Genomic DNA, 17,413 nt, shown 5'->3' on the forward strand with positions numbered 1-17,413 from the left:
ATCGTTCTGTTTGCTACTCATACTTGTTAAGTAAGGGTAATGAGAGAGATTTGATATACCTATCCTTGATCCAGCATCAGTGATGAAAGCCCCAGAGCATGCACCTTTAAGAACAAGTCAGAAACGTGTACCAAATGTCCATCCTAACAGGTTCCTTCTAAAGTAAACCTCTGCCTTTCCTAAGAAGGGCAAAGCAAAAGGTTCAATTTCCCAGACAGCCAATGCTTTTGCTCCATTCAATAAGAAAGACATGACTGTGCAAAAGGTGAATCCATCCAAAAGGTGAAGTTCTGCTTTAAGGCCTCCCCCCCCCCCTCTTCCCCAAATGACATTTTTTTTTGGGGGGGGGGTGTTACCTGGTTATAACAGGTACCCTCTCCGACTTCCACTCAGATTGCCTCCAAGCTGAGGTTTTCCTCTCCCCCTTCCCGCAGTCTTCTGGAACAATACACAGTATGGCTCGTGCATGCGCAGTGGACACCTGCCTGTGAAGCCGCAAGCTGTTACAGCTGGGTGCTCACAGTTGAGATGCTGGGGACAGAAGACGAAGGGAAGGCTTGTGTGAGCACATCGCCGGATCCAGGGACACGTGAGTGTCTGTTTATTAAAAGTCACTTGCTACTGTTTTTGTAGCTGCTGACTTGTAATAAACACAAAAATTGCTGGAGCTCCTCTAAATCTATCTCAAACTGAAGCTTACACTTGGATGACTGCCTCCTCACTAAGGATGAGCTCTGGCGTGTTTGCACAGCCCACGTGCAGAGCCTGCCAGGAAGTCCGCACTGTGATTAGTGCAGTGCCGACTTCCTGGCGGGCTCTGCGAACACGCCTGAGCTCATCCTTACTCCTCACCTACATATGACCATTGCTGGGCCAAGCACCAGAGTTGTTGCATGCTCCTCTATACCCAAAATCATTTTGTCAAAAGTAGAGCACAATAAGAGGAAAAGCATGTGACATTTTTACAAATTGTGTTGTACTAAGCAAACAGCAACATGTATCTCAAATGCTGCTCTGAGGACCAGGGCTCCCAATATTGCTTCACCACTACTAAAATAAACCGAATCACCAACACTGCAGCCAGCTGGTGCGATGTCATAAAAATGGTTATTAGAAAATAATAATATCAACAATATCTTGGTTTACCTGCATTCATTTCTTTAGCTTTTTGTCTCAGCTCAAGAGGAGTAAGGCGGTATTGGTCCAAACCATCTTCCCATCGGATTCTTTCTAGGACCTCCAGATCTCCACCAACCAACCAATCACCACTTTCCATTACCATCTGAAATGTAAAAAAAAAAAAAAAAAACCACATTTTAATATATTTTTGTTATAGGCTTACATATGCTTGCACATAATGACAATACAGTTAACAGCACAAAATATTACAGCGATTGTTATCCTCTTCTGGGGTCCCAGACTAGAAAGCTAGTCTCCTCCTCCCTCCCGAATGCCTCCACAGCAAGCAGTTTGCTATGGGGGCACTCGTGTAGGCTCAACCCCGAGCAGGGCTGTGTATACTTATTGACACACACAGTGCAGCTCTGCCTGACCCCTCACTCTCTGCTCATGGGATCTGATTGACAGCAGTAAAAGCCAATGGGCACTAAGGGCAAGCTGACCATGGACATTTTCTACCTTAATACAGAAAATAAATAAAGGTAAAAAAACGTAAAGTGGTATTAAAGGTTTGGCTTTAAAAAAAAAAAAAAGTTCTACCTGCTCTGTGCAGTGGTTTTGCATAGAGCAGCCCCGATCCTCCTCTTCTCGGGTCCCCTACTGGCGCTCCTGGCTCCTCCCCCTTGACCAGTGCCCCAGATAGCAAGCTGCCCGCTCTTGAGCCCTGCTCTATGCGTTTGTAGCGCTGATAATATAATATTTGTAATGCTGTAAGAGTCCTTGCACACTGGGGCGGGGGGCGGCGTCGGCGGTAAAACGCCACTATTATTAGCGGCGTTTTACCGTCAGTATGCGGCCGCTAGCGGGGGGGTTTTACCCCCCCGCTAGCGGCCGAGAAAGGGTTGAATACCACCGCAAAGCGCCTTAGCAGAGGCGCATTGCCGGCGGTATAGCCGCGCCGTCCCATTGATTTCAATGGGCAGGAGCGGTAAAGGAGCGGTATACACACCGCTCCTTCACCGCTCCGAAGATGCTGCTGGCAGGACTTTTTTTACCGTCCTGCCAGCACATCGCTCCAGTGTGCAAGCCCTCGGGGCTTTCACACTGGGATGACAGCAGCGGCACTTTCGGGGTGGTTTGCAGGCGCTATTATTAGCGCAATAGCGCCTGCAAACCGCCCCAGTGTGCAAGGGCTCTAAGGTTAATAAGTTGGTATATGGCGCCATCTAGCGGCCAAAATATATAATTGTAGCACATTTATATTTCTTTTGTTGTTCAGAAGTTTGACATGGAAGTATTTTGTTTGTTTACATCTGGACATTAACTTGACCTACCCACAATGCTCAGTGACTCCCACAAATCTCAGGGTGAAGAACTGCACTGTGGGAAGACTATAAAAAGGATGGGAGCGGCCATCTTAGGTCTCTTGTTCCTGGGACACGTGGCCGGCAGCATGACTCTGTGGGTATGTGTGTGTCCCACAGGGTTGCGGCCTATCCTGTGAAGAAGCGGAACAGCAGCCAGCGATCCTGCCATCAATCACAGTGTGCTGGAGCAGCAGAAGTGATCGTTCTGGAGACCCTTGAGGGAGGTAACAGAGGACTCCCGGTCATCAATAAGCGGAACAGTGCAAAAGCGTAATTGCAACTCCATACAGACTGAGAACTTGGGGAGCAGAGACACCCATCTGTCTGGATCCAGTGCGGTGAGAGGGCTAACACCCAGAAGTTTGTTTCACACTACACACATTCAGAGTTTTTTACAGAGTGTTGCTGGGACTGATAGTCCCGCGGAACAATTCAATTGGGAAAAATCACATTTGTACAGAGTTACAATCAGATTTCAACATACAGGAATTGATACTGGATGTTTGTTCCTTTCAAGTAAGAGTATTCAATCCATTTGCCTGATTCTAATTACTTTTGTGCATCACCTTGCACCGAGCAATTGGCCAAAAGGAAACCCTGTGGATTACAAGTATTGATTTTCTTAGCCATCAGAAGACTGAAGACGACAGGACTATTTCTTTCTTCGCGGGGCTCCGCATTTAGTCATAAAAGAGAGAGTGACTGTACTGTCAAAGCAGGGGGAGCTCCCTAGTGTTTATTTTGTGGGGCATTTATATTCCTGTGTCTTTGCGCTTGCTACAGTGTGCTGGAGGTGGGAAGGCGTCCGGAGTTAAGACAATTTCACTTTGAACACTGGTCCCACCTGGAGACACGCTGATAGGGAATCTAGTCAAATTATATATATATATATATACATACATATATACATATACATATATTTGTATACTAAGATTGTTGTGAACATCCACTGTGCTTTCACACTACGTTTGTGTGACCGTATAGTTGTTGTAATTACTTTTAATATCACTTCTTTTACTGAAGTAATTTTGGTTAACCACGTCTTTACAACCACTTTAATTGTTTTGATTGCTGGACAATGGATTTCACAGGCCATGTGTGTTTTTCCTTATATACCGTATTTATTTCTATAAAATGTAATAATCTACAGCTACAGGGGCCTCAATTAATCAGCACAGAGGCAGTGACAAAGCACAGGGTTTGCTTTAACCACTTCACTACTGCCGTAGGTTTTAAACCAGCAGCGTGGTGCACATGGTGTTTTGGAGCTCCGTTTTATAATGGCGCTCTGCTTACATTATGTGCGCACCACTCTTGTGATCTTGCCGTCATTAGATAATGCAGATCAGTGGCAAAAATGCACAGAATCTATCAGAGTTGCTCTGTGCCTTGTGATCGGGGGTAAGAGGAAGAAAAATATTTAAGAATGAAGGTTTACTAGGGAGATAAGTAGCAGCAAATTCAAAATAGGGGAGTTTAATACATTTTAGTGTGGGATCATTTTGAACCCTTACATCCCACCCTCCTGTATATCTCCCCCCCTTATACTGTCTATAACCTGTACATTGATGTGCACTATTTCCAAGCTTTCAATGCCTCAACACCAACAAGTCTATTAATTTCCAAAAAAATGGCAAAAAGTAAGATCACCTTGAAGTGTCTACTTTCCAAAAAAGGGTCATTTAGGAGGTATTCAAACTGTCCAAGTATTTTTAATTTGATATGTTTTATAGCAGAAAAGTTCCCCTTTATTTAGAACTAAAAAAAAAACATCAAAGAAAGCTCTGTCAATAAAAAATTATATAAAATGAAATTGTGTACAATGTTGCATGACCAAGTAATTGTCAAACGATCATAGCACTGAACAATAACCTGGTAATGAAGGGGTGTTATACATGGATACTCTAGTGCAGTGATCAGCTATTCTTCATGTGGGAACTGGAGACAAAAGCTGGATGCACATGCACAATGTGACCCTTGTGCATTATTACTCAATAGGTGTTACACAATGCTTACACACACACACACAGTACAACTACTCCCAGATTTGCTTCCTTTTATAATTGCCTACATCTGATTTACTGCTGCTGCTTTAGAACAATTCTGCATAATGAGGTACTCATGCACTCGGCAGTATAATGGAGCATCCTGGGAAATGTAGTTCCAAAACATCTGGGGTGCCAAGGTTCACCATCACTGCACTAGTGGTTAGGAAGACTAGAATGTGAAAGGTATACAGCATGTATTCAGTTTAGGCTGGCACAAAACCCAGTGTCCCTCTATAAACTATTATACACCGTGCATGTTTAGGTGTAGAACTACTGTCACCTGTATGGATGGACAGGAATATTGATATTTTTTTTTTTTTTTTAATACTTGGTTCACAGTAATTTTCCAATATCTGAAGCCATAACAACGTGTTCAGGTTAGAAAGCAACAATACTGTGTGATCAGCTGTTTGTGTGGGAACTGGAGATGCACATGCACAATGTCACACTTGTGCATTATTACTCAATAGGTGTTACACAATGTTTATACACACACACAGTATAAGGACTCGTAGATTTGCTGCCTTTTATAATTGCCTACATCTGATTTACTGCTGATGCTTTAGAACAATTCTACATAATGAGGTACCATTAGTAAGTAAACTTTATCTCTCAATCATACATTCAAATGGAATTTAGAAAGCTGAAAGTGAGCACAGCCAAATTTGTTTGGAATCAGTCTAGCACTAGGCAGCTCTCCTGTATCAGTGAGCGATGGCAATTGCTGGGACATGGGAGCCTATGAGTGACATTATAGCTCCCAGAAATCCCAGCCGTTGTCCAGGGCTCCCTTCTCTCTCCTGCAGCCACCATTCATTGACACTAGATTGTGGGACCAAACCAGAGCGGACTTAAAGTTAGGCAGATATACACTTTTTTTTTTTACCCAGGGTAGGCAGGATAGGTAGTGCATAGTTAGTGTTTCTGCATGGAAAAACGCAGGGACATACACATAGTGTAAATGGGCCCTAAAATGTGAGCTTTGAAAACCCCCAGTACTGAACTTTCTAAACACAGCTGCCTAGTGTTGGCTATGATCACAAAGTGTGGTGGCTTGTGTCAAAAATCTAAAGGGGAGATCCCCTGGATTTTTCACTGCAATAAGATGATGGGGCTGGTTGTTGGACACTTTTACACTGTGTTGTAGTATTTTATGTAGATTTACAGCAAAATGCACTTTTGCACATTATACATCAATCAGCCATAACTTTATGGCCACTGACAGGATAGATGAAGAATACTGATTATCTTGTATATCTGATATTAACTTATTAATAGTAAGCACAGCAGCTTAGATTACAGATATTAATAGGAGAGCGGAACATTTGTTATAATAATGCTTAAAGCGGTAGTAGAATTGCTGACTTTTTATTTACTTTCTTCCCCTACACCTGGAAGGGAAAAGGCATAATGAGCTAGTATGCACCGCATACTAGCTCATTATGAGATACTTACCTTAGAACGAGGCGCCAGCATCTCACCCGGTCCACGCCGAGAGAGCTGACATTCCCCCTCGGCGTGTCTTCCGGGTATCGCGGCACAGGCGCTGAGTGGCCGGAGCCGCAATGTCGACACTTCTTTCCGGCAAGATCCGGCATCTGCCGGGCTCTCAGCAGAGAATCCCCTGTGCGCATGCGCCACTGCAGTCAGCGGCTCATTGTGAGGGGAATATCTTCTAAACTGTACAGGTTTAGGAGATTTTTTTTTTACCTACAGGTAAGCCTTATTATAGGCTTACCTGTAGGTAAAAGTTTAAAAAATAAGTATACGACCACTTTAATGCACTTCCAATCATACAGCCATCCACATGGGAGTTTATCTGTTCCACCCTTGTCATGTTGTTTAGTCAGGTGAGTTACATAATTATTCACTACTACAGCATCCTGAGCACTCCCCTGCCTGTTCAGTGATCTATAAATGAGAACTGCCTGCTGGTCCTCCTTGTGCTCCCCCTCCAGCCTGTCTCTTAGAATAAGAAGGAGGTGAAGCCTCCATGAATCTGCATGTAATATCCCACCCCCCATGAGGAGGGGGGGAATGGGTTAGCATTTGGCAATGTGTATACACCCACATGTGTGATTCTATAGTCACATAGGCTGCATAGATGTGATAGGGAGGAAATGTTCAGTATAGAAACTCACTGAAAACTGAGCATGTGCAGAGTTGCCACCACAGCTGCAAAATCCCTAACTGAATTGAGGACATGAACAGAAGGTGGAGATAGAGAACAGCGGGCTCAACCAGATTTTTTGCAGAAAACAAATCTCATATTGACTGAGTGAGTATGGATATCATGATAGTTTTTATGATGTGGGTTTAGTGACACTAACTTTTGATGGTATAGAAGAAAAAAAAAAAAAAATGGTCTTACTTTGACATGAGGGTGCTTAGTACAAGTTGTCCCCCAGACACGGGCACATCTCTCATCTTTTCTGTGTTCAAAGAACTCTGGGTTCCTCAGAATTGCCACTCTCTTTCCTTCATATGACAGGGTCAATGCTTTCAGTCCACTCAGTTTTTCCTTGTCTTCCGTAGATACAGGCAGCACGATTGGAATACTTAGGTTGATTACACCCCCTAAAAGTACAACCATTCAGTTAGTGCAAGTATGAGGAGATAAAATGGGAAATTAAAGAAGTACTCTGCTCCTCTTTTGAGCTATAGCTTTCTCTTCCTAGCAGCCAAGTTCTCTCTAAAAACAAATTATTTTTTTTCTACAGTCCCGAGTGGTGACTCAAACCATGGCCCTCCTGGGCTGTAAGAAGTATGAAGGCCTACCAGTGATATACTTACACCATGTTATATGGGCTGTAATGGATGAAGGTGGAATTACCAGGGGCTTGCTTTGATTACACATAGAACAATTAAACCTAAGTTCATTTCCAGGCAACACGTTAATGATGAAGTTTGATCTGCCTATATTTTGCCTTCCCTATCAACATGCAAATTACATTTTAAAAAAAAAAATACCTTCTCCATTTTCATTACATACCTTATTTTAGAACCAATGACATAATCTCAGGGTATTGGTGCTTCTCTGAAAACGTCACAGCACCCTGCCTACCTCACGAGTCCTACGCCCTGGTACAAGCAGTGGGCTGGCTCTTTGGTGGAAGTATGCAGATACCAGTCATAGGTGGATGTCAGTCTGGAGGAATGGCTGTTCCTAGGCAGGTTGCATTTGCATGCAGACCGCCCTAGGTAAAGTCCACATGTGATGCTGAGCCTTCATGCCTGAAAGAACTAAAAACTAATATATGAAAGGTGCGGGCCAGGGACAGTAAGGCTGACAAAAAAGGCTCAGCTGATGCTGTAACATCCGCCAGCCAAGAAATGAGGTGGGCTATGTCTGACTTGCTGCATCTTTAATGCACCCTGTAGGAAGCTCACAGTGTGCAGTGAACTCAGCTATTTTGATACAGGAGACAATGTGCAATTGTGCAAGGCTGAAGGTAAGGCTGGAGTTTGGTTTTAAGCCACAACTACACTAAAAAACAACTGCACCTAATATACCTTAAAGTGGTTCTAAAGTCAGAAGTTTTTTTTTTTTTTTTTATCTTAAAGTGATTGTAAAGGATCGTTTTTTATTTTTTTTTTTTTTAAATAAACATATCATACTTACCTCCACTGTGCAGCTCATTTTGCACAGAGTGACCCCGAACATCCTCTTCTGGGGTCCCCTGGCGGCTCTCGCGGGTCCTCTCCGCATCAGGTAACTCCCTAGGAGCACTCTCCCGAAGGGGCTACCTTGTGGGCGTGCTCCCGAGTCCAGCATTTGCGTCCACAGACACGAATGCCGGACTCGGCCCGCATCATTGGATTTGATTGATGGCAGCGGGAGCCAATGGCTGCACTGCTATCAATCTATCCAATCAAGAGCCGGGACCCTGTGGAGAGAGAGACAGTGCGTCCATGCTGAGGAGATGAAGGGGCTCAGATAAGTAAAACGGGAGGGCTGGGGGGCCGGTGACTGCCAGGTGTAATTTCACCTTAATGCATAGGATGCATTAAGGTGAAAAAACATGAGGGTTTACAACCGCTTTAATACATTAGTATAAAACACCTTCTGTGTGCAGCAGCCCCCTTAATACTTTCCTGAGCCCCATCTAGATCCAGTAATGTTGCAGGAGAGTCTCGGCTGGCCAGGACTCTCTCTCCTCATTGGCTAAGACAGCAACAGGACACCATTGGCTCTCGCTGCTGTCCAAGTCAGTAAGCCAATGAGGAGAGAGAGGGGGCATGGCTGAGCCACGGCTCCATGTCTGAATGGACACAGGTAGCTTCGGCTCGGGAGCCCTCATAGCAGGCCACTTGCTGTGGGAAGGGGCAGGAGGGGGGAGCCAGGGGTGGCGGCGAGAGACACAAGAAGAGGAGGATTTGTTTTTAAACCAAGACTTTAATATCACTTTAATCTAAATTATTTGTAATTCCCTGCAACAGGATTTTTACAGACTACCTAACAGGGTGAGCAGGAGCCCAGCTCCTAAACCTTGTGCTGTGATTTCAGTCTTCTTAGTAGAGATATTTGTTTTTTTACATCAGGCTCTCTATTTTTAAAAGACAAGAAGAAGCCTTCAGTGGGTACGTTGGTAAAGTTTTTTCTTCCATCAAAAGTATGGGGGTTATTTACGAAAGGCAAATCCACGTTGCACTACAAGTGAACTGCAAGTGCACTGAAAGTGCAGTCGCTGTAGATCCGAGGGGGACATGCAAGGAAAATAAAAAACAGCATGCTAACTTGCACATGATTGGATGATAAAATCAGCAGAGCTCCCCCTCATTTCAGATCTTCCCCCTCAGATCTACAGCAACTGCACTTCCAGGTGCACTTTCAGTGCAAAGTGGATTTGCCTTTCATAAATAACCCCCAATGTGTTCTCAGATCACCATACTTCTTAAAGAATAAACACAGACTAGATGGCTAATGCACTACAACAATGCCTGGATAAAGTGGAGGAACTGGGCGAGTAAGGCTGTGCTTCCTGTATGCATACCACGGCTTCATTTTCAATTTTGACTGACGTGCACCTTTCAGAAGCTAGTTTACATTGAAGTAGCACATTAACTTAGTAAAGCCATTGTCAGCAAAAGTTAAAGTGACACTAAACTTTGGTTTAAAAAAACATAAAAAATTCTATTTGAGTATAGGTTCTGATCTCAAAAAAAAGAACCTTCTATTGCTCTCAGCCTCCTAATTTTTTATTTTATTTTTTTGCTGCCATCACCTCTGACTTCCTGTTAGAAGGTGGCTATGCTTATTCTCTATGGGCCCACTGTATGTAGAATGTAGCCACCCTCTCTTGCTCGCCCCCAAGATGGACTACGTGTGTGTAGTGTGCATAGATCAGTTCATGTGGCCACAACATGTACTGCTCATTCCCAACAAATGGTATGGGAAAAAGGAGAGATTTGGGAGCTCATTCAAGATGTTACAAGGAGGCAAAACTTTTTCATTAAAAAATTGATTTAATGGCCATCAATTGGAGGACCTGTATGGATACTTTTTGAAGAATAAGCATATCATTTAGTTTCAATTTCATCATAAAAAAGAATGGACATTCTGGGGTTGCTCTGCTAACGATAGCAATATCCCTTAAATGACCATCCTATAGGCCCTGTTCACAGAGGCATTCTACAGCCTACCCCATGCGAGACCTGTGTTTGCCCGCTTCCGGATGCATGGGTGTTCCATGCATCTCAGTGCAGGCAGTCCTATTCATGTCAATTGGGATGCAGGGGCTGCACAGACACACTCGCTGCTTCCAATTTGACATCCATGTGGGTGAACAGCCCCTAAGGCACACGGTCTGCGTTCAGGACTATGGACCCACATCTGCATGGATGGAAAATTGGGAGCAGCAGCTTTTCTGTGCAGCCCCCGCGTCCCAATTTACATGAATGGGACTGCCTGCATTGGGTTGCATGGAACATTCCCGTGTGGGTAAACAAGGCCTTAGACGAGAGTATAAAAGCATTTGGCATTAGTCTCGTAGTATAGAACAAAAAAGTGTACACATTTCTTTGAACGTTGGATACAAGGTAGGTTTAGAAATTGCTGGAAAACTGGGAAATGTAAAAGCAAATTAACATAGCTTATTATTACCATTGATATTACAATTTTGAATGTATGAGCAGGAAAGCAACTATAATCAGAACAGCATTTATAGTGTGTTTGAATAGCAGGGTGGTTTCACATTTGTACACATTGACTGCAATGATAACATAAAAGTGCCTTTGGCTAAGTTGGCACCATGGGCAATCTCCCTTTCACCTACAGGTTTAGCCTGCAAACCACACACTATAAACTTCTCAGGAGATCACATTGGTACAGTAATTCATTTTCAATGAGCACAGATTGCATTCCAGGTCTACAGCCAACAAAAGGGTGCTGCAAATTAATCAGACTTTACACCAACTTTTGTTAGACAGAAAGCCATTCCGATATGCAGAATCACAATGAAAAATGTACAGGGATGGTATAGGCCATATGTTGGTATAAAAAGTATGCTATATATAAGGAACAAGACTCCACTTCCTATTACGAACACTCTTTTAAATCAGGCACATAAAACTACTATACCACCCCGATACTTGTACAGCTAATATTCGGAAGGAAAATTAAGAAGGCACATACAGTCTTCTACAATAGAAAGCAGTAATTATCACATTATAAAAGGTATTACGTATCTGTGAGCATTAAGCGAGTTGCACTCATAGAATGTGCGGTTTCTAAAGGTTGATATTAAAAGGATCTTTTTGTTTTCAAGTGCTGCTCTCATCTACAAGTGCAACTCGCAAGATTCCATTGGCTACATGCTCACTTACCAGCTAAATTAAGTCAATAGCAAAAAAAAGGTCTATATGAATTGAGACAATTTCGGCAGCTGCGTAAGATTGCATACAAATACCTGCTCAACAAAGTAAACTCACCAACAGACTTTGTGAATGATAAATCTGAGTTATGCTTCGCATCTAAAGAAAAGTGCAGTTTAAGAAGTCATAATGCAGCTACTTTACACCGTATAAGTCTATTCAGAAATTGTATTCCTTAGCCAGGAAATTTCAGAGCTAGTACCACTGGCTAGAATAATTTTATGTACTTATAAAAGACATGGCACTGCTTTTCTTAAAAAGGTAAATTATAGGTTATTTATTATTCAAAGTAACATACATCTGTGTGTACTCTAGTGGTTATCTGTATATTAGGCAATATGTTTAGCATACCTTCTTAGGCTCCATTCACATTTGTGTGGCTTGTCATGCAACTTTGGACATCAGTCGCATGACAAGTCGTTCCCCATGTTTTCCACTGATAGCTATTTATATATGTGCGATTTAAAGTTGCAGCAATTTCAAAGTAGTTCATGCACTACTTTGGTCCGACTTTCATACAACTTGAGGCCCAAAGATTTCAATGCTAACCCTCAAAAGTTGCAAAAAAGTTATACAATGCAACAGTTGTCCATTATCACTAGTCAAAGCCAAAGTTGTGTCAAAGTTGCACTCCAAATCGGCACAACTTTGGATTTGTACAAGTGTGAATAGAGCCTAAACAGAAGGAACAGTCTGCATATAAAAATAAATATGGGTGCCCCATGTACATAGGCAATTACAATCATTTAGGCTTTGTCTATCAAAATACCACTATAGTATATATAATATTATAGAGTTTAGCAGTGTTTGATGTTTGGGAGTTTATTTATTTAATTGGCCACATGTATAATTAATTCTGGCCAATGAAATGCTGAAGTGCTAAACACGCCCTAGTGCCTTGATGTTTCTAATGGCCAAAAACTCTTCTCCTAAAAGCGATTCTCTGTGTTCAGGAGAGGAGCTTTGACTGCTTATGTGTGAATGGGCACATAGGGGATGATTTACTAAAACTGGGGAATTAAAAATTTGGTGCAGCTCTGCATAGAAACCAATCTGCTTCCTGTTTTTTTGGCAAAGCTTAAAGGGTTACTAAACCCACAACATTCAAATCAGTTTGTATATGCAGTAAAGCATGCTTATTATACTCACTGTGTTAATCCTTTCGCATTGTGTAAAAAGACTGCTTAATCCTACCCTGTTAGGAATTTACTGTCCCCAATCCATCTCCTGATAGTACTGAGCCTTAGAGGCACTCTGCACATGCTCAGTTTGGTTTGTATTGCTAGTAAGTTGTTTTTTGGTTTTTTTGGGAGGGTGCATATCATTAACAGTGTCCAGACAAAGTCAGGGGTCATGTAGCCTTATAGAACAGTCAAGGTAGAATAAAAACTAGTCCTACAAGCTTTAACCAGTGCTCAGCCTGACACTGATAGAAGTCACAAGACTGCTATATACGGCTGATGTTTTTAGTTTATAGATAGTTGATTTTACTAAAATAATTGCATTTCCATGTTCTGTGTACTGTGGGACCCCAGATATAGTTTAGTAACACTTTCATTGAACAAGCTGAAGTTAGAAGCTGATTGGCTATCATGTACAGCTGCACCAGATTTTGCACTCTCTAGTTTTAATAAAAGCCTACGAGGTTGATTTACTAAGTGGAGTTCACAGGCTATGGCAAAAAATGACACAAAACACTAGTTTAGGAGCGGCAATGTCCATGAGACCTTACAGGTTAAGGATAAGCAAAGAGCAACTGAAAAGGCATTCAGATGTCCCTTATATAGAAAATATACGTTCTGTGCTACAAAGAATGAGGCTATTTAGGCATGCTTCATAAAAGGTATGTAATAATACATATATAAGCATGAACTAAACAGAATTGTTACAGCCAGATAATGACTTTTGTTAAAACATTTATTGAAAGGTGGACAGAGATGGCCTTATATATGTGTGTGTGTGTGTGTGTGTGTGTGTGTGTGTGTGTGTGTGTGTGTGTGTGTGTGTGTGTGTGTATATATATATATATATATATATATATATATATATATATATATATATATATATTCCAGGGTACAACCTGACTAGTGGCAATCCCTGAAAGATTCTTGCTATTCACTTCTGCATCTGTACCAGATGACCCCCTAGTATCATTACTGGGAGTCACTAGACGCCAACAGACCTTCTGCCTCACACCTGATAAAACTTTGGTCCCTGGTGATCAGTAATGAATGGAGATGGCAGTGCCAAGACCCTCTTCATTACTGCCCACCTGGAAATCCTGTAGGGCTTAGATACACATGCTAAGCTTTGTTATTCAGTCATTTCTATTTTAAGGCCTTGTACACATGGGGGGGGAGCATTAAAACAAGCGGGTGAGCCACTGTGTCATGTGGCGGGCTGTACTGCAGCTGAACGCAACCCATTAAAGTGAATGGGGCTTCACTGCGATCGCCGTGCAATACATGTGGTTGCGGCTCATTAGTGTCATCTTACAAAGATTAAAACAGGCAGTGAGGAAGTGACACATTTCACTGCAGATTTTTCAAGGGGCTGGTAAGAGCTACTGCTCGTATGAACATGCCCTTAAATGCATCATGGTAATAAAATCATCCCATAATTTTGAGGTTACCCACTTTAGAGTTATCTTTACAAGACAGGTCTATAATGTCTGAAAGTAACCTGAACACAGTGCATCATACAATTGTGTATACATATTAAGAATTTAAAAGAAAACAGACTGTACCATCTAGAAGGGTGTTGAAATGCATGACTTGCAGGTATTCCCTTTCGCGCATAAAACCCTTTAGTGGCGTGGCCCAGCCTTCACTTAGAATCTGCACCCATTGGAGGTCCAGCTGCAGGAAGTAATACAATATGTTTTTTTTATCTCAAAGAACATAAAAAAAAAAAAATAAAGATTATGGCTTTGGTATTAAAATTATGTGATCCATCTTCTCAATTGTGAATATCCCAGCTATGGTTATTAAATCAAATGTATAATATATCCCAGTGATTTAATGTTTACCCGCCCCTTCTACCTACCCTGCCACCCCAGACATAACCCAGGTGTGCCTTATGCTAAATAAATGTTGGCATATACTTGGCTACATACCAAAATGTGTATATCTTTTTTTAGTTTTGGATAGAACTGGGAAGGGTTACATCTTCTGTCAAGTTTTTTTTACTGCTGTCTGTGTCCCCACTGAGAAGAGATTGAAACCTTTATTTGTAATGGTGACACTGAGAAAAAAAGGGGGAAAAACAACATTTTAGAGTTGTCCCCAGAACAAGAGAAGAGAGGAAATCTTCAAATGTGGATGCCCTTTGACGGGAAATTCCTCTAACTTTGAGAGATGTCCTCCTATAACTTTCGGTTTCATCTCAGTGACAGGTGGTGAAGGGCAATTTCCCTAAAGGTAAACAGACACCAGAAAATAACATGGCAGAGGTTTTAACACCCCCCTACTTTATCATGTACTAAAAAAAAAAAAAAAATTAAAAATAAAAAAAAGCCCCCCCTGGATGCAGCAATTTCGAATTGCATGCACTTCCTAAAGCTACCCATGCACTAACAGATTTCTTTTGTTCATCCTGCGAGCTGTACAAAAGAAATTCAAAACTCTCCCATTCACACAAACAGCATGGATGGAGGAATTCCCATGTCGGACTATTATATTCTAACAGCCATGGGTGCCGGTTGTCAGAATACCCAAACAGTGCCAGCAGCTGTTCAGCCGAGAATTATTGGCCCAACACCTTTATTTGGTGGGCCACCCACTCTAAAAATTGATGTTGTGCGGCTCCGGCCAGTCACAGAGCTGGAGTCTGCGGCCCTGGAAGGAAGAGGGCTGTAGATGGATGCTTCCACCAGCGGGGACATCGCGGGCTTTGTTTGCAGGTAAGTGCCACATAATGGGCTAGTATGCCACATAATGGGCTAGTATGCGATGCATACTAGCCCATTATGCTTTTACTTTGAATAAAGAGGAAGTAAAACCCATCAGGGTTTACCTCCTCTTTAAGTTTCCAGAGCAGTGACAGCAAATAATTTGAGCTTCACTGTCTGGGGAGCAGCATATGAGCTAGGCACTTTACCAAAGAGATTTTGCCTTCTTTTTTTTTTAATACTTTATTTAAAGATAACACATAGTAAGTACAGAAACCCACGCATTGGCAAGTTTGAAATGATGCATTTCCAAAAACAAGTTGTGTATAAAAGAGGCAAGCATGTAAATGAAAATAAGACTCAGAACACTGGGGTGAGATTTTTCTTTCTGACAGATTCCCTTTAATAGACAGACATTCAGGGAGCTTTACCTTACTGATCTGGACTGAAGGCAAGTTCTCAGCTTCTTCCCGGGCTTCATCCAGTCTGTTCTCGGGCACAAATAATTCATGGACGTCCTTTGTAGCCGATGATGGGACAATAGCCTGTACAGAACAGAAGTATTGTGTATGATGATTGTGCACTCCTTCAGTGTAGTAGCTTTCAACACAACACACTGGAAAGTAATAGGAAGTGCTGAAAGGCGCTATCCCACAGACACTGATAATGAACAAAGAATGCCAGTGTCTATCAGTTCAAAATCTGCCTGCTGCCTTTCAGTTATATCTTACCCCCTCTTGCAAAAGCTCCACAATATGCTGGATACATTCATTTACAGTGTGCAGATTGGTCTTCAGCACCAGTTCTGGAGCTTCTGGTTTCTCATATTCAGCGTCAATTCCAGTGAAACCTACCATAAAAAAAAAGAAAGGTTAGATGTTGGTTTTCAGAAGATGGCATTGTACAGAAGACATTAATAGACATCCACAGCAAAATTATAAACACCCACATCCTAAACAGGGCTGCTCATAAATTTAGTCTGCTAGATGGTAACTAGCCTGGCTAATTGTTAGGGTGATCCACTGACTTTTGCCCTAAACCTGAATTTGGTGCACCTCTCTCTTCTGTCACTAGGTGGCATTGTGGCCTTAGAATGACAAGGGCATAGTGAGTTTGGGTTATGAGTGGATAGGTTGTCACAGTTAATTGGTAAGAGTCTCTTTGGCCCCATAGACTGCTGGGAGAGCCTATTTATTCAGGAGGAGTCAGGTGATCGGGGTTCTGTGCCACCCGGACAGCTGTCTAGGTGGACGTGTCTGCATTTTTCACTAGCTGGGGATGGTGAAGAAGTGGGAAAGCCTCAGCAGAGTCAAGTCAGGGACCCAACAGGTAGCGTAGATGAAGTTTGAGGAGTATACAGAGAGTTAGTTGTGGAAAAGCTCAGGGTATCCAGCGGCGGCTGGGATCTTGGAAGTCTAGTGAGAGACTGGGAACTCAGTGTGAAGATCTACAACGTGATACTGTGAGTTGCGTGTGCAGATCGATATTGACTGTTGAAAGTTCAGTTGCTTTAGGAGACAGCAGTTCTACAAAATACAGTGCGCTGCATTCAGCTTAAAGGCCCTCTACCTGTATAGCTGCCTGCCTATTACTATTTTTGGTCTGCGCAGTCTGCAATTGCTATTGCATTTGCCTAAGGGTGTCCTGGCCCTAAACCCTCTCTTCCCCAGTGTGACCTGCACCCCAAGGAGGAATGTCAGCTACCCCCGACTCTGGAGGTCACCTTCAGGCCTCTGGAGGGCGGGGGCACTGCTACATAATATACAGGCAATTGCACTTCAGATCATTATCCCCATCTAGAACAAAATTCAGAGAATCGTCTAATAAACCTATAGAAATACAGCTGTTAAAAAAAATTTTGTAGATTACAAAAGGCAACTCAAACCGGGTAAGTAGTTCATTTACAGTAGTGTTTCTCATCCTTTTTCTCAGTCAAGGCACCCTTTAAAATTATATACACAATCTTAAGGCATAAAATAATAGAAACCTTTGCGCCAGTGGTGTCGATAGCAGATAATATATATATATGAATTATATATACTGGTGGTACATCTAGTAAGAAAACATTCCCAACAATAAAAAAATTGTGGAAATATATAAACAATCAGTGTAAGCTG

At 42.3% G+C, this 17,413-nt stretch overlaps 1 protein-coding gene across 2 annotated transcripts in view; it reads right to left on the reverse strand.

The window, feature by feature from the left end:
- The window catches only part of PAPSS2 (3'-phosphoadenosine 5'-phosphosulfate synthase 2), an 82,509-nt gene that overhangs the window by 11,240 nt on the left and 53,856 nt on the right, over window positions 1–17,413 (reverse strand). The window contains exons 5-10 of one of the 2 annotated variants that reach the window (XM_073596319.1): window positions 16,028–16,146; window positions 15,728–15,841; window positions 14,154–14,265; window positions 11,465–11,506; window positions 6,906–7,111; window positions 1,147–1,282 (exon numbers count right to left, since the gene is read on the reverse strand). In XM_073596319.1, coding sequence (XP_073452420.1) covers window positions 1,147–1,282; window positions 6,906–7,111; window positions 11,465–11,506; window positions 14,154–14,265; window positions 15,728–15,841; window positions 16,028–16,146 — 729 coding nt within the window. The remainder of the gene's footprint in view (window positions 1–1,146; window positions 1,283–6,905; window positions 7,112–11,464; window positions 11,507–14,153; window positions 14,266–15,727; window positions 15,842–16,027; window positions 16,147–17,413) is intronic. The other variant, XM_073596320.1, reaches the window with a different exon arrangement.

This window comes from Aquarana catesbeiana, linkage group LG08, assembly GCF_042186555.1.
Source record: "Aquarana catesbeiana isolate 2022-GZ linkage group LG08, ASM4218655v1, whole genome shotgun sequence".
Lineage (NCBI taxonomy): Eukaryota > Metazoa > Chordata > Amphibia > Anura > Ranidae > Aquarana > Aquarana catesbeiana.